General features: G+C 36.1%; 1 protein-coding gene across 1 annotated transcript in view; it reads left to right on the top strand.

Moving 5' to 3' along the window:
• LOC104830614 (chromosome unknown open reading frame, human C5orf42) overlaps positions 1-22,312 on the top strand; it is a 62,991-nt gene extending 40,679 nt beyond the window's left edge. The window contains exons 35-52 of the mRNA XM_010565657.1: positions 774-903; positions 1,921-1,975; positions 2,982-3,086; positions 3,550-3,642; positions 4,725-4,837; positions 5,096-5,294; positions 5,570-5,814; positions 7,490-7,583; positions 8,537-8,698; positions 10,167-10,197; positions 11,633-11,764; positions 13,610-13,775; positions 15,457-15,518; positions 15,958-16,122; positions 17,330-17,442; positions 17,787-17,870; positions 19,291-19,460; positions 19,877-22,312. Coding sequence (XP_010563959.1) covers positions 774-903; positions 1,921-1,975; positions 2,982-3,086; positions 3,550-3,642; positions 4,725-4,837; positions 5,096-5,294; positions 5,570-5,814; positions 7,490-7,583; positions 8,537-8,698; positions 10,167-10,197; positions 11,633-11,764; positions 13,610-13,775; positions 15,457-15,518; positions 15,958-16,122; positions 17,330-17,442; positions 17,787-17,870; positions 19,291-19,460; positions 19,877-20,017 — 2,260 coding nt within the window. The 3' untranslated portion in view covers positions 20,018-22,312. The remainder of the gene's footprint in view (positions 1-773; positions 904-1,920; positions 1,976-2,981; positions 3,087-3,549; positions 3,643-4,724; positions 4,838-5,095; positions 5,295-5,569; positions 5,815-7,489; positions 7,584-8,536; positions 8,699-10,166; positions 10,198-11,632; positions 11,765-13,609; positions 13,776-15,456; positions 15,519-15,957; positions 16,123-17,329; positions 17,443-17,786; positions 17,871-19,290; positions 19,461-19,876) is intronic.
• The last annotated feature ends 469 nt before the right edge of the window (positions 22,313-22,781 follow it).

Here is a 22,781-nt window from a genome sequence, read left to right as displayed (position 1 = left end):
TTGATTCCACAAGCAGTTAAAACCGTTCTTTTAAGCTGCGTGCATATCTTTGTTCAGTTCTCATATAATGTCAATAGGGTCCTGACTTTTCACAGATCTGTGTTTTCCATGAAAGAGTTAATAGCACCATTGCATCTAGAACAGAACACTTGCTTCTGATTATGATGCTTTTAACTGTAGCAGTTGGAAACACAGACACTAAGATGAGTTTTTCACTCTTAAGGTGAAAAACAGTTGATACGTAAGAAACTGCAGCTGAAATTTAGAATACCTGTTTTGATATTACAACTGAAATGCTTGAAGCTGCAATTGTTGTCTTACAATCTACTTATCAGATATTAAAGGCAATTTGCAACTTTTTTAGTAAAATAGTTAATTAGAAAATTTCAATGATAACAGGTTTGTTTCCTGCTGGAGTATTTCTTATAGATTCCTTACAGGCATTTTGTGTAGTAATGATTATTGTGTCATACACAAAATATAGATATGGAATGTTATGCATTTTGTAATATTTTATATAAATACCTTATTAGACAACAGATTTTGGTGTGATTGTTAAGTATTTTTATGAGTTCCTACAACAACTTTATGTAGATTTCTGGTAGGCAAAAGTAGTGCTTTGAACTGATCTGTATGCAACATTTGTGTTTGTCTTTTCCATGTCTATTTCAGTGTGTATTTCTTAATAGTGATATTTCTTAGAAAACAATGATAGGTATTTTTATTATTTCAGTGCAGTTATTATTTTTTATTTGTAATTAATATGTTCCCAGACAAAAGAGGCGTGATAAGAAACAAATGAAAGAGGAGGAGGAAAAGAAGAAACCAAGTGTGTCCTTCTGCCCAGATGACTCCATCATCAATATTAGTGATACAGTGACGGTTGTTGAATCAGGGACTGGGGTATAGAAATTTTTTTTAAATTAATTTTTTTTTCCTTTTTCCATTCAAGTACTAACAGGAAAGAAAGGAGCAGGAAACTGTAAACCAAAACAATAATGTAAATCTCTTCCAGGCTCTAGCCTAGAAACAGTTTACATCTTTTATTCATATATTTGCATTTCATGTAAACAAGAGAGATATGTTTATAAAGTATTCCACGGTTGGTTTTGTTTTTTCTGGCACATGAACTTGTCTATTTTGATAGGATATTTGTCTGTATGTACATTTAAGGTAAATATATACACAAACACTAACTGCTTAAAAAAAACGCCAAGAAACTATGTTTAGCCTAGCTGTAATGCTAGGACAAATGACACAGGCATTAATCTTCACATGAGGCTTAGATGATGATGATACAAGAGTTGAGGACAGGAGCAGGAGGTCTCAGTTCTGTCTCAGCCAAGAAACTGAGAAGGGAAAGTCTTTGTCAGGCTGGGTTTTGATTTATGCACTTCTACTGGTTTGTTGGTTTTGGGGTTTTTTTGTATAGGCCTTTCTGATATCTTTTAACATATTTGGGGGTTATCCTTGCAAGTACCAGATTTCAAGCTAGAACACTACCAGATTTAAACCTAGATCACTTCACAGAGCAGCAGGCTCTATTTCTAGTCTATACCATACCTTTTTTGAGACTTCCCTGTCCAGCAGAGCAGCTGGAGAATCTCACCAGACCTGGGAGATGTTAATTATGGTACAGCAGAGATAGCATATACTCGAAGAAGAAAGGAATTTGTGTTACTGCAGATCACCCCAAGGTACATATGGGAAAGAATGTTACATAGTCAGTAATTCCACTAAGTTGGAATGGATCAGGAGAAATAAAAAATGGGGTAAGAAAAGTACATTACAATTATTTCTTTTTTTTTCCACCCAAGTCATTACTCAGAGGAGGTATATTGGAAAGTTAATAGCATCAAGAAAGCCTTTAAATGGCATTGGAGCTATTTTTAAAAATAATTCTTTTTCTCCTTACATTAGGATCAACAAGCAAAATCTGCATCTTACCTTCAAGATGGCTTTTTCATTTCAATGGGCAAGTACAAGTCTTTTGAATGCTTTGAGTGCTTAATTAAAATAAGGAACAGAAGTTTGTTAGATTTCAAAGGAAAACTCCATAGTCATCAAGATGTTAAAAACTCAAATTGTGTAGTCTGTGGGCAATACAGCATAATGGTTTATGGGATTGTTCCCCAGAAAACGTGGAAAACCTTTCAGGATGTACAACAGATATTCAGTCTTTTTTGGGCGATAGTCAGTTTTTAGGGGCTTGCTGTGGAGAGAGATGCAGGCAAATTTAAGATCTCATATCAATTATGTGTAAACTCAGAATAATTCTCCTGAAAATGATAGAATTATTTTAAGTTTTCTTAAAAATAAGTGATAATCTTGTATTTATGTTTGTAAAAAATGGACTTCATGAAATAGTAACAGTATGTTGAGTGAATTTCAGTAACCGTGGTTGACAGTGATTTCTGTTCAAGTGATTCATCAGAAGAATGCTGTAAACAATGCTTTCCTATTCTAAATAATTTTATTTGTTTTTAAAATATATTATTCCAATTTTATTTGCCTGCATATTCTAATTACATGAAATTTAAGGCTCTTTGAAAAGAAACTGAATGTTTACAGTATTTCTAGCTTGAAGCTTGGCTTTGGAGAAATACTGGCTTGCAAAGCTCTGTAAAACATCAGAAAAGAAATAAAGGTATACATGTCATAAATATTTCCCCCCTTTTAAAATATGAAACAAATTGTTATTGTACAACATACTAAAATATTTAATTGAAAAATTACACATCCAAACTGAGCCTTGATTTTTAATTCAATGTAATATTGTAAGTTTCAGTACAGTTGGATATTCACATAAGGCAGCTAGCACAAACTTCATGAAGTATGCATAGAGAAAGGTTAAAATTATCTGTCAGAAATGCGAAGAAAAATCTGTTGGAGGCATGAATTTTGAGTTAATATGATTGCTTTCATAGATTTCTAATTCTTGTATTATTTGTACACACCTATCGTGTTTTATCACATTTTAGACACAATGGGGGAAGCAGTTACTACTTCAGCAGATCTACATTACATGGCTTCTACAGGAAAAAAACCAGCAGAAACTCAAGATGCAAGTACAAATACTCACCCGGGTAAGTGCTACCTGGGTGACCTACAGCAGCCAACTATTTCTGGTATTGCTTCTTGTTAATTGTGGTATTTGGTCAGTTTCCAAAATGGAGTAAGTTTTTTAAAGGCAAAAGCAGTTTTTCATACTGTAATCTTTTGTTCCAAAAAGAAACCAGAAGATATTGGAACGTAAATTACAAAATATTAGTTAAAATATTACTGATGCAGTTATGTAAGAGTCTCCACATGCTTTCTGTAAGTCAGTTCTGCTGTGACTTTTTCTGAAAGCTCCTTTTAACTTAGCTTGACTTTATCTACATGCATTTTAGATGATGTTTCACATGTGGCTGCAATTGTTACCCTGCCTCTTCCCCCAAAACTTTGCTTTGATTGTGAGCTGGGAAGTCAGAAATGTACATTCAGATAACGCCATTAGTGTCTGCTTCCCTTAAATTCATACATTTTGGTTTTGTTTTTCCTATCAAGAGCTGAAATCTTATCAGGATGTTGGAATCAGTGCTGGAAATGAGGTTTCTGAAGTTCGAAAAAATGAGTCTGTCATGTCTGTTCCTGTGTCAGGTGTGGCTTCAGTCTTTCTCTACTTCATTTGTTGTTTGAGAAGTCTATAAAAATATTACAATTTTAACATGGTTTTTGTACATGAGGTAGCTTAATGCAGTATATAGATAAGAAGATACTAATTTATCTGACTTCTTGAAACCAAATGTGAAATAATTATAATACTGTTTATGAAAAGGTTGACTGGAATTTTTCATGGTGCAGTGTACCTGTGCTTTTGTATTCCTGTATGAGGAGATGCGTTTGTGGATTTTAGCTTGATTTATTGCTGCTTAATCATGGGGAGTTGGTGTTATGTAGACCAAATAGATTGACCAGTGGGATGTTACGACAGATCACAGCTCCACATGAAATCGAGCTGTAGTAGCTCAGCTAATTATACAGTTGTTCCATGCATTTGTTAAGTTGTGTAACAGCTATATGCCAAGTAACAATGTTCCAGTCTCAAGCAGGAATTTTATTTCCGATCATTTTCATCTTTTGGGTCAGTTTGTAGAACAAAAAATGGAAGGTAACTTCAATTTTGGGCTAAAGAAGATATATTTTGGTTTGGGTTTTCTCCCCCCATTTTATAAATCCTTGATAAATTGTACTACATAGAATTCAGTACCTAAGTATTTTCCCTATGGCACCAAGTAAGCGTATTAATTTTTCCTTTGTTTTAAAATTCAACAGTGTTGTTCCATTTGGAAGATTATTTTACTATGTCACATGAATTCTTTGCGGATAGTTTATTAGAGGTCTTTCTAGCCGAGTAGTATCATTTATTTGGATCAAGTAAAGATGCAGGAGGGTATTGGAAATTAATAGCAATTTAGACTACAGCATGTTGCTTTGATTTTAATATTTTGAGTATTTTTCTGCTAATTTATTACCCAAATGAAAAATAATTTAGTAGTTTATTGTTAGAAGCAAATGTTAAAGAAACCTATTAAGCTACGTTGTCTATCTTTACTTTTTAAAAAATAATGCTCATCAAAGCTTTTCTTATCATTTAGAGAATGTAGACCTGTTTCCAAATAGTTTCTCTGAATTTTCATGGCTTTTACTGTAAATGTAATACTATTATTCTTTTCTCATAGAATCACCTAGTGCCCCTGAGATACTACCACCAGACATGTATTTAAACCTGAGATTGCCCACTGAATTGAATGAGACACCTTTACCATCCTTTCTGTCTGATGCACCTGATTTGGTTAGTGGTCCAATGTACATATGGTTAAAATACATTTTAAGTATACCGTTTGTTTTACCTCATGAATTTGGGTTCTTTATATCTGGATGAGTCAGTTGCATAATACCATAGGGAAGACGGTAGTTACTTTGTTTCAAAAACAAAAAGCCTTTCAACTCAAAGTGGTAAGAGGTAAACACAGGAAATGGTTAACAATGTACTGTAAACAATACATGCAAAACATACTGTATAACTCTTCATAATCTTGTTCTTGTTTAGAGTGAACATGAATATATCAGTGTGATTGACATTGAAGACAGTGACATCCTTAACAATTTGCCCATGATACCCGAGTCTGCAGAAGAGATAGCTACTGCACAGCAAAATGAGAAGTCTGAAATTCCATCTACTGCAAAACTTCATCACATGGCAGCTTCTGTTACTAATGGAATTCCACCTGAGGCGCTTCAGAAGAAAGGTAAACCATTTTGGTTTTAAATCAGAAAAAAAAGTTGTACATTTTTGTTGTAATATTCTTATCTTCCACAGAAAACTGGAGCCTTTCCCCAATTCACCTCCTATTTTTTTAGTCTTATACATCAAAACATTTATACATTTGACTTCTTTTGTGGTGATTCCTGCCTCCTAAAACATACTATTAGGTATAGCACAGGTATGCCTAATCACTTGCAGTACTTAAATATTTGCAGTTTATTCAGTGATGTTGGTGCACTGGTTTTTTTTTATTTCAAGACAATCATCTGAAAAATTTATCAAGCCAAGTGCAAAAGGAAGATAAGAAGTCAGATTCTGCTAAAGTTAGTGTAACTTGGAACATAGTGCATGAATATGACAGAACATTTCCTTCTTCAGGGCTTCCATCCAAAGTAATTGGCAAAGAATACTCTTCCACAAAGCAGCAGGAAATGGATATGCAATTACAGACACTACAGAACATAACAGAAAATATGGAGGAGGATTTCAGAAATACCAAACTGGTGAGTTGTGACTGCCAACTGTTGTGTCTTAAACAGTTTTATTTTGTAACTTCTTTTGGCTAAAGACAAAATTTACATTTTGGAATGATGTATTTTCAAATCTGCTTAGTATATGTTGAGAGAAATCAAGAATAATACACAGTTCTTTCACATTTAGTGCTGCATCTGTTGGCTGACATTGTTACTTACAATGGACCAAATGCTGGCCAGAATGATGATGATATTAGTGAATGGGCAGATTTATTTAATTTCTCTGTAAGTGGGAAAATGGAATAGCACAAAAGTTCAGGCTGAGCAGGAGACCTTTTTTGCAAATATTCTGCAGTTGTGCCTCTGCAGAATGTTATGTGACCATTTCTGGAACCTGTTCCTATTTATTTCATAAAATATTTGCATTTTTAACATCTTTATAAATCCAAATATAGAAGTAAAATGCATTTTGGACATAGTGCATTCAGATGATCTTATATATGATTCAGAAATTACTATTTTATAGGTCATGACAGAGCTAACAAGAAAAAGTTGAAAATTTCCAGCAGACTGACCTCTTAATACTATATCTAGTTTAATTTGCCTAAAACTTCAGGTTTGGCTGACTTTAGGTATATGTGAGATGAGGAATACTGGCAATTATTTCTTCACATTAGTTTGACTTTTTTATTAAGTTTGGAGCAAACTGGGAGTGACTAATCTGAGAATGAGCCAGTAGGTTCTGATTTTACTTAGCTGGTTAAAAAAAATTTCTTTTTCTTTGCAAGTCAAGAAAACTAAGTCAATTTCCCCTTCCTGTAGAACTGGCTTAATAAAGAAGGAAATCAGTAGCACTGTGTAATTCCACAGCATCTACTTTTTGTATAATTATTCAAACTAATAGTGTCCCTTGCCTGTCCTTCTATATATCCACAGAAATGTAAGGACCTCATTGTGTCACCTACACACAGTTACCACACTAAGTTGGATATTTCATCACTTACATCTTTTATCAAGGTGATTATCTAGCCAGATTTTTAAAAGCCTGTAGTGAAAAACAATCTTCATATATCCTTTGTTTCAGCATTTCACTGCATTTGGGTTTTAAATCTTCTGGCTGTCTAGCCAAATCCTGAGGATAAACTCATTTCCTTTTTTGCCTTTATTTCAATGCACAGCCGTTGGTCATTCCTTTTATAACAATTTCTTACGTATTAGAAATCAGTTTTGAGGCCTGCTTTTTATAAGAATAATGTTCAGTAAAACGTCTCAATCTAGGTTAGTCAGTTTTAGTTTTCACTTCATAGTTTTAAATTTCAGGAAACTCCTGACTTATGAAGAACATGGTAATATTTTTATTTGTATGATTTTTAGATAAGATATATTGGAAAACTTCAGCTATTTTAAAAATAGAAATAATGTAATCAATAGGAGTAAAACTGTTCACAAGAATAATAGAGTTCATATGTGTGTTTTCTCAGATTAAGGGTCCAGAAGATTGACCTCTTTAGTTGAAATGAATCTACTTGAGCTACTTTGATTCCTGAACTATTTTCTTTGTTTTGAATCAGGATACTCCATTAAAATGTTTATAAGATTCTGAGGAAAAAAAAATGTATTTACAGCAAGCTTTGCATATCTGTGGTGTAGGTCTCAAATACCTTGAAAAATGTATCATTAATTAGCTTTTGGGTTTCATTTATAGCTAGTGAAAATAATAGAAGATTTTGAAATGGCTGCCAATTCAGACCTTGGTGCTCGTCCTTCATTCTCAGAACATGCTAGAATCCTTGATGATGGTATGTGTTCAGTTAACAGAAGTTAACTTGCAATTACAGTAAGCTTGTGGTTGAATATTAAACTTGACTAACTTACCGAAGTGCAGTCCCAAAAGGTGTTATTGAAATATGCACCAAAAATCAAAAATATGAGGGAGAGAAATAAAGTCAAAAGTAGAAAATCTGAATATTATGGGTTCTGCTTCAACAAAAATGCATTTGAAAATATCTGTATACTTTGATCTTTTCCAAAATCATAATGCAGGACTTAGGTATCAGATTTTAAAGATGATAGTGTGTATTTCTGTGGTATCATAAAATCAAAACGTGGTGCTTATGAGTGCTTTGCTTGCTGACATAAAAGGATATGAAATTTGTCCTCAGTTTTCTGTGTGTGTATAAAGAAGCTTTTTTTGTGCATGTTTTGGTCACTATTTAGTTGTAATATCTGCTGATTTTAATAAGAACTTACATCAGCTTAACTGTTTGCTAGAGCTGATGTATTGAATTGTTTATATAACAGTTGACTATATGGTACCTATTTACTTATAGCGACTGTACTGTGCCAAGAAGGAGCATGCTTGGGGTACATACTTTAGGTCCATTTTACGTTCATATGAAAACATAGTCTAATCTACTTATGAAGTTAATACAAAGCCAAGTGGTAGAGCCAAATCATAGCTATATGTGTATTTATACATAAGACAGTATTTAAGATGTCCGTTACCCTCACATAGAGCAACTCATAGTTTAGTGTCTTTGTTCACATGTACAGGACTGGTACCCACATCACAGCTCTGGTAGTGCCCTTTCATAGGGAGGCACAACTGATCTAGGTTCAGGTTGTTCTAGGTTTGACAGATAAACTAAATATGCCACTAACAAGTATGTATGAGTGATAGTTTTTGCATTGTGGGTTTTTTTTCATTGGTCTGCACTAATTACTATATTTTTTATTTTTTTCATGAAATTAGAACATTGTTTGAGGGGCATGATTTTTGAAGATGTTACAGATGATGAAAAGGAGGGCTTAAACTTGGAATATCCTGCACCCAGTTACACTACATTGGAATTACACTCTCCTGCCTCTGCAGCCTCTGCTTCTAACTTTCCCCGTGGGATAAAGTCATCATCTGGTATAATCTGTAGTGTTTATTTTTCCCTTTTCCTCCTTTTAAAAATAAGTAAACCTTTTTTTCCTCATGTAATATTTTCTAATTGCTATTACACAGAATGTTACATAAGGCCAATAAGCTCATAAAAGTCAGTTGTTAGACATCCTAGATTGCGTTATTTAGAACAGCTTTGTGGATGAGCATTGATAATGAGTTTATATGTTATATGACAGAACAGGATCACTAAGCTTTGAAAACAGCTCAGCAGTGAGTTATGCTTGCACTCAAATTCACCATTATTGAAAGAAAATTAATAACTTCAGGTCTATTTTGGAAACCCATCACTGTGCTGATTTGGAATTATTTAGTTAAGTGTACGTGAATATAAATGGGCACAATGCCGTAGGACACTCATAGCTTCCTCCCAAAGCTGTCTTTATCATCTCTGTCATCCTCCTATGTTTTAGAGAGGTGAGATCTCAATTAAATCCAACCCCCATCAGCAAAACAAATTGTCTTATATCGCTATACAGTTAACTACTGGCTGTGTCCTAAAATGTTATTTTATGAGGTCTCATTTTATTTTGCAAACTGACAGTAAATTGATTTTTGCAGTTATAAAGACTGCAGTAGCATTAAAAGGAGGAGGAAAAAATCACTACGCAAGCAACCTATTGCCTGTGTTTAAAAATGGAGAGTGTCTTATTTTTGTCTGCGTATTGCCTGCATTGCTTGCATTCAAGCTTCTAAAAATGATACATACTTTGCACAGGTGAACATGCATTTGACAGTCACATTTGCAGCAATCTGTCATAAAAGGTGTTAAAACATGGTTCCTATATCTGCATACAGCAGAAGTGAATCTCAAATGGCATGCACACGCAGATAAATTTTATAAACAGTAATACACTTAGAGTTTTTCTCTTTAAGTATAAATTTGTTACTTGCAAGCTAAGAAAACTGTAGGTGATACCAAGTTTCTATAAGGAACTATAATTTTTTGAGAGTAGAGCTTAGCTTAGGAAGGATAATAGTGCTCTTCCTTCCAAGATATCCATACTGCTCTTCAGCTGCATTTCCTGAATTCCAGGAGTTCATAGCCTGGCTTCTTCAAGTAAGCAGCAATGGTTAATTTTCCATAAAACGCTGTATAGTTGATTGGAACAGATCATTTCCAGTTAGTTGGAACTGATAAGCTTAGTTTGATCATGGCAGAAAAGTGATAACAGTGATCTCGTCTTCCTAGCAAAACTGTGTCAGTCAGCAAGCTGTTAATTCATGTTCTCTGAAGACTCTGTATCAACCTGGCAGTCGATGACATGCTTTCTTACAGGTCATTAAGCCTATGTACAATATACATTTATTTTTAATGTCAACATATTCAGGTTGATATATTTCTGTATTTTATCCCATAGGTTGTTTAGCATATGTATTATTAGTTTGTGTACAAGTGCAAGGCTTTTATTAACAAAGGCTGTTCCTGTTTCAGGCTTTCACATATGTGGACATCTATGTGACAGGTATGTATTTTGACATGGGTTTTGTTGAAAATTTGTTTACTTTAATCTCCTACCAAAAAGAGGACTGTCAAGGTGGAACTATCACTTGCATAAAAATCTAGGCATTAATTTTCAAACTCAATCAATGAAAGCCTTTTTATGACTTAATTTCAGGCATTTACTCTGATTTCGGTAGTGCCTGTTAGATTTACATTGTGCAAAAGCTGCAGAAGCATTCAAAGTTGCTTTCTAGTTATAAGTAACAGAGCTGTTAATGGAGATGCTGCTGTTGTATACGTGCATTTGTTATTTCTTCTATTTGCAAAACACTGTTTTTGAAGAAGTACATGTAACTGCTGCTAGTAGTCATCTACTGAGGCCAGCTATCACCAGAAAGTTGAAGTGTTACCATATGAGCAGTGTAAAGCAACAGGCTGAAGATTTCAAAACTGAAGTGATCTTATCCATTAAATAAAATGGTCTGACATACATATTTCTTACTGTTAACTGCTGTTAGTCTTCTAGACCCAGTCATGCAGTAGAAAACAGCGGCTGGCTTCCCTTTCTTCCTGGTCATTCTGCTCAGTTACCAACCTTTATTATTTTGCTTGAAGCATAACAGTAAACTGAATGGTTTAGTTTATTTTTAAAGTATTTCAAGTGAAGCTACTTGTTGTCGCTGAAATAGATTAGGGAGTGATTACATAACCTTGAGGATGGGTGTGAGGCAATGAACTTTAACAGATGGTGATTTTTACCCAAAGGAGTAACTCAAAGCGACCGTAGCTTGCAGTCGTAAACTACGTGAGATTTTATTTTTATTGAGAACAACTGATTAAAAGAGAGGAAACAAATGGGCAGAATTTAGGTAAAACTTATTCTCTCACTCACACTGATTCTTGCTTAGAAGGCCATTGAGAGTTGTGGTTCCCAAAACTGGTAGCATCCCACAGCCTTATCTCAGCATGAGTAGCCGCACAAACCCCGTGGGTGCTCCTGGTCTTCTGGGCTGCCAGGCTCAGTCTCCTCTGGGCCAGCCATGTTCATGCACCCCAATGTAGCGCAGGCAGTTCAGCTCTGGATGGGGCCATACTTCTGGATGGTCTATTCAATGCCCTCTTCCCTGCAGTATCCCTGATGTTAGTCAGGTCTCGCTCATTCTGTCCCATTCACACTGGGGAGCTACAAAGTTGGCTAAAGTGTACCTGATGACAGCAGAGCTAAGGTGATGGCTGGGAATTTCTTAAAGACAGTGCATCTACACGCATTATCCAGGTATTGCTCGTGTACACTAACACAGTGAGATGTAGGGGAAAGAAAATTAAGTCCAAAGGCTGCTGGTAAAACAACCTGAATATTCTTATTTTAAGCATAAAAGGAAGGATTTTAGCTTGTTATTACAGGCATGTTCTACTTTAAATTAGTAAAATTTTTTTTTTCCCTGCCTAACTTTAAGCTCTTCAGAAGATCCCCTGCAAATTACTAGTCTGAGTGGTGTTACTGACATCATTAATGATCTTGTAGTAGAAGGTGACGTCTCTCCGTTGGAGCTGGGCTTTACAAAAACACAAGCTAAGCAAATCTCTAGGTAATATGATGGCTGGTTTTTATTGCATGTTAGTTAAATCATTTTAACCCTGGTTATTCTTATAGCTGACACCCTGTAAACAGTAGAAGCATGTGAGTTGAGTTGATGTTAACAGGACTGGTATTAGAACTGTTTAATAGCCACTATTTTACTGGCCATTTGTGAAATATTCTAATTGGTTTTTACTATTTTGGTTTTAAAATTCTTTCCATCCTACTTGCTTCTTCCTTCTTCTACCAGGTATAGCCTAGAGCACAACACTATATATACAGCAGATTCAGTTCAACCAAGGTGACTGGAGCCTTCTAAAGCAGTTCTGAAAGACAAAAAAGAAATTTCCTGTCAGTGGTAAAGCAGCTTCAGAAGCTTCCAGCCCCAGACTCTAGCTTGTCATGCTTTCCTCCCTGCTGGAGATTTCTACACCTTCCTGTTATAAAACCAGCTGTGTTCTTTCCTAAGATAGGTTCAAGTTACAGCTGTTTCCTATTCCTGTTTTTGGTGTCAGTTGCTTGCAAAGCAAAAATACAGCAGTTCAGGATGCCAAACATTTGTGTTGTGTTGGTGCAAAAGTTCACACCAGTTTAAGATACTTGTTTCAGGATGTTCTAGTGACTCATTTAAGTAGAGTGTAGTGCTTTGGTTTACTTGTTCTAACGTTTATTCAAATTGTAAAAGGAGCTGAAGAGCTTCAAATCTAAATCTGTGCACAGATCATAACATCCTTGTGATCCTTTGAGAATTTGAATGCATTAATAATGACTACAACAACATATAAAAGGTGCTAGCTGGACTGCTTTATGCAATTATGTGAATATTTTCAAAGTTACTGAAAATTTCAGAAATGTTTTCAAGTAGTATTTGATCAAACCTGACCAAAGACTGAAAGACAACTCAGTTTTATGTACTTCATGTTTTCACATATGACAGTGCATACTTCTGATAATGACACTTCTCTTTGCCACAAAGTAAATCACTTTCAAATGTGTCAAAGTTCTTCTAATCGCTTACGGCCTTAATGCTTCAATCCATAAGCTTTCAGTTGAAATGCAGCTACTAGAGATACCTTATTTTGCTACACTGACATCTTCTGTAGATTCTGGAATTATTAGTGCCTGCCAGTCCTGAAAATGAGAGAAGTTTCAAAATGAGCTCCAAAAAATGAGACATTTAAAATTGAAACACTTCTCTTGGAAAATCTCATATTTAATTTTTAGGTCAGCGCTTTTAGTTTTACAGTGAAGAAAATATTTATTACCAGCCGCTTACTTTAAATGTTGCAAGGTGAATTAGTAAATATTTCTGAAGAACTCTGAGAGTGAAGTTAGATTAGTATTTCTTATTGGCTGTGTTTTTCTGTTGTTAGTATTCTGAGTTGGTGGTTTTAAAATTACTTTGTACAGAGAGACTTGTGAAGGAGATCATAGGCTGAGGGGAGAAACAAAAAGGATGATAGAATCTCACTGGTCTTTTTTTCTTTTTTAGATACTTATACAATACACACTTAAAAATGAAAGATCAAAGCAAAATGGCTTGCAGTTTTTTCTGTGCCAGTTATCCCATAATGACAATAACAGATGGTCCACATTTAAAGCTTTGGTCCTATTATCTGAATGTAGTTGACAAATAGAAGAAAAATTTTCAGAAAGGTCTTGGAATTTACTTGTGTGCCAGGATTTTATGAAGTAAAATTTTGCAGAAGAAAATTTCCCTGTTGTTCATTACTTATGCTTTCAGCTGAGCAAGAATTTTAAAGAGATTGCAGTATTTTATTGTACCATGTGTAGCTGCCATTGTTTGCAATATAAAGGATGTGCTAGATTATTTCCCACTTGCATCTGCTCTCAGAGTTCATGATTCTGCTGCTGGACATTCTCAAAGAACAAAAAAGGAGAAGACAGAGATACAAGCATGGATTAAAAGAAAGCAAAAGGAAAGAATGAGAGAATATATGAAGAAACTGGATGAACAAAGACAGAAAGAGCGTAATCCATTCAATCTAAGAAAGGATGTGGTAAGAATAATGGGTGTCTTGGAAGAGTAACTGTTACGTATTGTACAAGTGTTGATTGTTCAGGTTAGATATTATAAAGGCTGTCGGGGATTTTTTTCATATTTTAATGTTGGGGGGTTTATATGTTTAATCTTATTTTATTGGAACTGGCCATAGTTGTGTCAGAAGTGATGAGTAAGCAAATATACTAATGTTTTTCACAGGCTGCAGTAATGATAACTGGCTGCAGGTGGCAATTATGTCCTGTCCCCCAGCTCTAGATTCAGGAAATAGAGTCCCCTGACTGTAATGGATATAGCTGTAACATTCACTGATAAAAGCTGTATTTTGTCAGGGAGTGATAACTACAGGAGTTGTAAAGATGTGTTTACATCTTGTTTCATCTTCCCCTGCACCTCCCAAAAACCCTCGATGAATTTAAAAAGCAGAGTTCAGATACCAACGTCCTTTACGAACATGATGGGGTACTGAGGGCAGCCATCCTTGTCATTCACACACACAGAAGTGTATGCAATTACAGAGGGTCACAGCAGAGATGTTAGAATACGGCATACATCTCAAGTATCTGATTAATTTTTTTGTTGAAGGCTGGTCGCAATACAGGCTCAGCAAACAATCCCTTCCCTCCCAGAATTTTTTTACTTTTAATTAGTAAAAATATGTTTATGGCCTGACACATCTCTTCTGATCTGCACTGTGCTGGAAATAACTGAAGGAAAAAAAAGGTACAAAATTAGTTCAGAAATAATTTCCCAATCAGTATTAAGTCTTAAAATATGCATTTGTCACCTGGATACCTTCAGGATCTGAAAAGACACTTCTGAGTCAGGGGAAGCTCCAGGGTCACAGGAGATGAGACCTAGTGCGAGCAAATATATCCTTATACTTTTTACTCATCAGCTGAATGCAGGGTATGCTGTAAATTCTTTCATGCTGAAGCTCTACTGGTTTTAACTCCTAAGCAGCAAATTCCCGTTACTAAATAATTGAATTGTATTTACTTTTAGAAAGACTAACAGATTTCATCTATGACAGACGTTATTTCCCCTGGTTTTAAACAGTCTTTCAGAGTTGAACCCAGCTGCTCTTTTCTACGTCTGTAGAGAGAAATGATTCAGGAAAAAAGGGTCCAGCTTCTCTCCCTCTTCTGTGTTGCCAACCCATAAACATATACTAGATGTTTTTGTTGTAGGCCTTTCTCCTGAAATCATTAGATGGAGGGATTCTCAACTTTTGGTGGGTTGTTTGGGTTTTTTTAGAAGAAAGCATTTAAAAAATGAAAATTGTACTCTAGCAAACAGGTCAAAGTGCAACCTTGCCCTGTTTTTTAGATTAGTTATTGTTAGGAGCATCACTGATTTTTAGGAAACTGAAAGTGAGGCCATTTGAAACTTAGAGCTTGACAGTGAAGACATCTCCTTAGGAATGTTTATATTTTAAGCACATGAGCTACGGTTGACGGTGTGACTGCAAGCTTTCAGTGTATTTTTAGAGACTGGATGCTTACAGAGACAATCTCTGAATTTGCTGGTGAGGTGATATGCTTTCATACTGTTTTTCATTCTGGGGAGTGTATAAAATAGTAACTTCACAGTCAAATAGGTCTACCTTTTAAGAGTGAGAGACTGGAATGACACCACAATATAGAATAAGTTAATGATTATTATACGTTCTTGCACAGCATTGTCGTCTTACTTCAAAGGATATTAAATTTTTCCAGAAGAAGAAAGAAGAAAAAGACAAGTAAGTTGCTATAAATGTAACTTGTGGTATTCTTATTTATATATGAATCTTCCAGTCTTAAGGAAGAGGTAGTTTTAACTGTCTTGTCAATGAGACTTCAGATATGAATGGCATTTCAACAAAAAGCGTAAATTGTTCATGTTTGCTTTACCATTTAGGAAAACTCTGAACATGTTTCATCATTTGACTGTATTTTTCAGTTTCCAAATATAATTTTTCTTTTCTTTTTTTCCCCCAGCATTGATTCATGCATTCTGTCAAACCCATTGTTAATAAATATTTTAGCTTTTTGCTAATGATGTTAAAAGGCTCAGTATATTTTCTCTGAAATTGAAAAACTACATTCTCTTCTGGTTACCCTGTAGCCTTACAAGACTCAAGCCAGCTGCAATTAAATGAGTGATAGCATGAGTTAACATGTAATATTATTTCTCCATAGAGCCCTGTTATCTGAACATCACAGTATGAGAATATCACAAGCACTTTCTCTGATGAATGAAATGTTATCTGAAACAGTGGTGTTACCTGCAAGTGAACATAGACCATTGTCCAGGACAAGATTACCTCAAGAGTACAGAAGGCGGCATATGTCATCTACTAAAGGGTAACAACTTCAAGCATTAAACCTGCTCTGATGAACTGTTGTCTTTACCACACTTTAAATTTGTCTGCAATTTGTAGCTAGTTGGTATAGGATTAGCTTGAGAGAAGCTTTATATTCTGGCAGAATCAAGGATACTCTCTGTCTAGATCAGAAGAGTCTTAAGTTCCTGTACCAATCTTCTTAAAACCACTAGTGCAAATCTTGGAGGGAGCCTTAAAAATGTCTTTCGGAGCACAGAATAAGCCAACTCTAGAGTCGGAGCTGTAATCAATGTCCTAATCCATTCCATTTGACTGCAATTACACTGGACTATAGCCAGCAACATAGTCAATGATCTGAAGAGTATCTAGTAACAAGCAAGAAGCAAATAAAAATACTACTTATGTGGCATAAAAGTAGTATACCACTACTTAGGTGGTATAAAAATGCATATAGATGACTTAAATTTGAGGTCAGCAAACTCTAGATTTACTCTATTCCTTTCTAATTTTTTTCATTAAATAGGATTTTATTTGTTCTTTCTTTTGCACTTTGGTGTTTATTGCCTTTTGAGGAGATGATGGTATTTGAGAATTATAAACCTGTAAATTTATTCTGCTTGATGGCATTAATGTCACATGTGTGTATATGTAATCCAGGTGTATATTGCAGTATACTTTTCTTCTTCTACATAAAATTTTAAGTTTTTCCACAATAATAGGAGGAACTGTGTACTTCATATAATCCTGTAAGTACCAGACTTAAATATTTCTGCATCTCTTTTTAATAGGTAAAGTTCCAGAATAGAGCATTAAACTGAATGTAGTCAGTGCTGTATAGAGCCTGCTGGTGGTGTCCAAGGGCGGTTTAAGTACATCAGCCCTGCCAGAATCAGAAGCACGAAGAAATGTCATGCAGGAAGCCACCTTAGGAGTGGTAGTAACTTCTAACTAATAAGTTTTGTTGGACCTAAACTGGCTGTTTGCAAAGCCAATTTGATATGTCTTCACTGTGATTGCTAGCAGTTCTGTTTCTGGTGAGGTGTATTGTTCCCACAACCAGTGTGTGATGCTGATCCTCAGCTAAGTGGGCTGAAGGTGATTTCTGTGGCCTTCTTGCCTCATCTGAATAACCCCTGTTAGATCTAAGTTGTGTTGAGGAATGGTATGTAGTAGACAGTGGTAAGTTTTGGGGCTTTGTTGTTTTGTGTTCTTTTTTCTTGTTGTAGAGGGCATCTGAACAGTCCTGTTGTGTCAGAAAGGAGCAGAATTGCTGCCAAACCCAGCTTTGGTCAAAAAGTACATCATTTCACCCCAACTCTTGGTTTAACACAGTCCAGGGGTAAGAACAGAATTTTCTTAATGAAGGCACATACTGAAGATAATCTTGAAGTTATTACCAGATTTTGGGAGGGAAAAGCTTTAATACCTATGTAGAAAGCCAGATTTATAATCCTGGAGGTTTCCTGTCCTGAGGCTTTTGCAGCTGTGCTGCCATTGGCCTGTTAAATGATGAGAGTTACATCTCGTTATAATTTCTTTTTAAATCCAAAGTAGCTTAATTTGCCATATCAAGACTACTGTGTAATCCAGGAAGCAAGCTCATACATGAAAATTTTGAAGCATCTTTTGAGTAGTTTTGATCTACTGCACCTGACAGAGGAAATGCTTTCTTTGTCTTTCCAGGAAATGCTTGTATGCTCCTACAGAAGAATACTTCCAGGGGAAGAATTAGAAATGCTGCAAACTGTCCTGTTAGTTCTAGACACTGTAAGTTATTAAGAGCAATGACATAGTGCTGTTCAGCTACATAACACAGGGGAGAAATAAGACCCAGAGGACACATTTCAGGGTACATGCTGGGTAGACTTTATGCAACATGGGCCTTAGATACAGCTTTAGTTTAGAAGAATAAAAATCTTTTTTTCCCCCCCATAAAAATCCTTTTCATTAGAAACTTATGAAATATTTTAATCAATCACCTCTGTTTACCTCCTGAATGGTTTTAGCCAGATGGCAGTTGCAAGATTACTGAAGCAAATGTGCTGGATTTCAGTGTTTTCCTCAAACAGTCATTATGAAGTCATGAGGGACAGAGGTCTTGAGTCTGTCTTTCAGCTGAAACCCACAGAGAGAGAGTTAGTTAGCAGTGCAGTACACAAGCATTGTGCCTCTCCCTTACCTTTCTATCCTGCTTACTTTCTGAGCTCTTTAAAGTAGGAATTGTCTTTGTTATTCCCTCTGTACAGTAGTTATTTAAGATATTATTTTGTCATAATGTTAGAGTGGAAAAATTTAAGACTGAACTTGTTTTAAAAAAAATTTAGGCTTTTAGTGATTCTTTTTCCCTATGCCTATCTGTGTAGGTCTGGATCCACTTAAGTTTCCTCACATAAATGTTTCTTCCTAATCAAATTCTTTAACAGATGCAGGACTTGATTACAGTGCAGAATTTCTGATCAGACAGGAAAAGGTTGAGGAGAGAATCAGTGTGAAACTTAGGAAATACTGTGGGTTGATTCCATTCTCCCTTACACCAGAATTATACTAGTGGCATAATAGAGATCTCTTTTGGCTAGTCAAATGACAATTTATTTGAGTTGGCAGTGCAGGAAAGGGACAGAAACAGTAGTAAGCAGATGGGTGTTTTTCCTGAATCACTCACTCACCTCTGTCCATGTGGAAAGTCGTTCTCTTCCTCCTTCCCATACATTCTCTTTTTAAACGCCAAATACAGTTTGATCTTTCCCTGATTTCATATCACCTTCTTGTATCTGTTTCTCCATTGTATCCCATCACTGCTAAGGGTTTCGCTAAAGTTCTATGTCTTCTAAGAGGCACAAATCCAGGATTTATGTAGTTCTACCAAATAATGTAGCAATGTCCCTTTTTGAGGACTGCACTACAGGACCTGGATGCTGTAGGCACCATGCATAGTCCTATTCCACTTCATGGTCTGTCCTGGGAAGACAGTTCAGAGCGTGAGGCTGGAAGGGGAAGGGACCAGCAGCATTTTCTCACCGTTACCCCACATCAGTTCAAGATAACAGGTCATGGTCTTTTTACATGTGTTTACACACAGCTTTCAGTTCTTAGAACTTGGAGCCTCTGCTCTTGGAGAAGTTCCAAGACATCAGAAATAAACAGGAAGAAATATTACAGTGCTATGGTTGGCTTCTTTTCTCCTCAGCCGCTGAGTATAGAGTCAGCAGAACATCAGAACAAAAGCTTCCACATGTTGCCACTGCAGTTCAGACAGAAGATGTTGATCAAGAGTCTGATCGAGACATAGTAAGTCCTTGGACTGTGCCGGATGATATCCAAAGAATACTTCAAGATACTCATGACTCCTTGTTTCAGGTAGGATGTCTACTTATTCTAGGAATGATTTGATACCTGCCACTTAATGCTTTGTTTACTTCTGCTTTTTTTAAAACATGGTTCTCCATTCAAAATGTGTGGGTGGGATAGATGCAGAGGGACATAAATGATGGTGATTCAACAGAGTAGCATTTTGTCTTTACAAGCAAAATCATTCTTGTGGGCCTTGAAAATGAATATTCTTTATAACAACTGCATGCGCACATTGTCTGTCCAGGCAACAGACACTAGTGGCAGTGCGTAAGCAGGAAAATAAATTGCATTTATTGCAGAGTAATCAGATACATAACTTGATAAGGACATGTTTGAAAAGAATGGAATCATTGCTACTGGCTACACAGAGGTCTCGTCCATGAATGATAAGCACTGATTCAGCTCATCTTTTCCTCCAGCAGGCATCTGCACTGCATCCTGTGAGTTTCTCTCCTCTCGGCATTATCGACACTGATGGCGTTTCTGAAAGCACAGGAAGTATCCTCAGCAAACTGGACTGGAATGCAATTGAGGCTATGGTAGCAGATGTGGAAGACATGTGAACAAGATTTCTCAGCTGCTGTGCACTTCCAAACAGTTGCTGGTGTTTGGATTCATTTTTTAAAATAATCATTGTTCTACTTAAAATGGAATGAGGCTTGCATTGGTTTTCTTCTTAAGCAGCACAGAAACTCTCACTGCTTGCAGTCTTGGCTAGATGAAATTCAACTCCTTAACATGTAGTTTGCTTTCCGTATGTCTTCAAGTCAACAAGAACTAAATATAGTTGGTAAATGCAGACCAACAGTCTTAAGCAAGAGCTTCTGGGTCAGCTGCTTTACATAAAAACGTACATACATATACATGCACTGCACAACTGTTTTACCTTTGTATTTAATATTTAACATCGTTATGGATGAAGTTATTTTTGTAACTTAACAATTGTGATAAACTGATTTAATAGAAGTGAGTGTATTAGTTTCTGCTGTAAAGCGATTTACACAGAGAGTACACTTATTGCTGGGTACCACTATGACTGTACATGTGCATGTGCACTACCCTAGTATTTTAAACCCAGCTTACTTTTACAATAGTTTAGAGAAATCTTAAAAAGAGTTTGAATGATTGATAGACAGAGGTACAAATAGTCAGGCAGCAATAAATGAAATACAGACTTTTGTTAGGAAAATCAGACAACAGTATAAGACATTAAGGACAAGTACTTACTGACATAAAGAAAAATGTCACTGTTCATCTGTATAATGCTGTTGTGTTAGAGGTCTTCTAGCATCCCCCAGATGTTTGTAGAAAAATTTCCCTTATGTTCAGTGGCCATCAGCTAGTTGTGGTAGGTGGAACAGATGCAGCTGTGGTGACTCTTTCCCAACAGCAGTAGTTTTTATTTTTGTAGTGAAGAAATTTGAATATTTAATGGAAGTCAAAAGTGTGTTAATTTCCAGTGGTTAATAACTGTCACCCAATACTTAGTGTAAAAAAAAATAATAAATATTGCATGTTTCTGAGTGAAGCTGCATCTTGGCAATCAAGAAATGGGGTTCAAAGAAAGCCAGTTACAGGATTACATATGTATCAGGGTAGAATTGACAACTTCTGTAGGCTCAGAATATCAAAACTGGCTGTGTATTTTTTAGCAGCCCTCAGAATCAGCATCAGCTTGTCCTACAGGAGTGGCCAGAGTGCAAAATTCGGTGCTGGGAGTCATCATCTCCAAATGAAAAGGGCAAGTACCTTCAGAGCCAGTCGGAAGCGTGAAACTGTGACTTCACTCAAAGTCTCAAAACTGTCTTTCTCCAGAGTGGCATCAAAGAAATCATCAGTTAAATGTCTTCTTTTCCTGGTGGAAAAAAATCTGAAAAATCCTGGTTCAGCCAAGTATGAAAGTCTTATGATCACAGCCAGCTGTGAGAAGGAAGAGCAAGCAGTCAAGGACAAGACAGTGACTTGTCCTAAAAGGCTTGTGAAAGCTGTATCAGACTCAGCGTTTGTTTTGGGCGATAGTTGCAGCATCACAGTCATTAAATGTTAATGGATATGCTGCGATGTGCAAACTTATTAAATATAATAATTTAATCTCCAGACAAGATTGGAGATAACAAATGCAGTAGCTTCCTAGCAGTTGAGTTATACAGGCTACCAAGACAGTACCTGCTCCCCTAAAGGGGTTTTACTTGTTTGTAAAGAATTCAGACCTTAACAGTAGATGTCTGAAGATGAAAATGTTCAGATAAGTTGGGGGGGGGAGGGAGGTGCAGAAACAAGGCATAAGAATGCTGTTCATAAGGATGTTTGAAGAACCTTTACAGTCTTTCATCAAGTAGCTTATTCCTTAATATTGTTTGTGGCAGTGCAGCACTCAGATATAAATGAAAGTAAAGGTCATTCCTTACCGAGGGGTTGCGGGAGTAAGATGGCTCATCCACTTTCTTCAAGCAATGCATCTCGTGGTGCTAAAGGAAGAAAAAATTCAAATGAGCAGTTCATTTCATTTTAACAGTGGTAAAGGAAATCCTTTCTTACCTGTCTGCTGATCCACAGCATCACAGAGCACTAGCACAAGGGCAGGGAGGCAGTTTGAAGACCTCGCAGCCAGGAGGTCAGTGCTAAACCTAGTCTTTGCCTGCAATGTGATGGAAGCAGGTGCCTGGGCAGAGCTGCACCTGTGAAGTCACAGCAGTAGGAAAAAGCACTCTGACAGGTGGGAATAGGATCATCGAAAGCTGTCTCTTAACCCTGCTGCTTCCACAGACTCAAGAGAAGTTTTGTTGTGCTTTCTCTTCTAAGATGCTTTTCTTTTTGGGGCCAGAGATGAAACCTTTTAGTGTGTCTTCTGAGAGGAGCAGATAATGCTTTTATCTCTGCCAGTCTCTAAATGAAATTTTCAAATGCACATTAAGAAATGCCTCCAGAAGTGCCTGCTGTCATGAAAGCTGTGAGGATCAAATATGTCAAAACCTGTTAAATTAATTCCTAAAAACATTGCATGCTTTTAGAAACAAATTTCAAAATATTTTTTTCTCTAATGCCTCAGTAAAGATTTCTGGTCAAAATGCAACTGCACACATATTTACAAATCCCACCTCTTTTACAATTTATTTGCCTTATTACTAACTTTTCAGGATCAAAGTTTCCCTTGCAGAATTGAAGTAGAAGTTAATGCTCATATTCAAATTTGAAGGCTTAAGATTCTCCACAAACACCAAACTACAGAAGCTGAAACTTTGGAAAGTGAGGAAGTTGGTAAATACCATTTTCCTTCTTTATCCAGTTCACTTTCTTTCTGCTAATTTTGTTTTGAAGTCTGCCTCA

Source organism: Haliaeetus leucocephalus, unplaced genomic scaffold (assembly GCF_000737465.1).
Source record: "Haliaeetus leucocephalus isolate CR32 unplaced genomic scaffold, Haliaeetus_leucocephalus-4.0 Scaffold194, whole genome shotgun sequence".
NCBI lineage: Eukaryota > Metazoa > Chordata > Aves > Accipitriformes > Accipitridae > Haliaeetus > Haliaeetus leucocephalus.
This window is presented reverse-complemented; position numbering and strand designations above follow the sequence as displayed.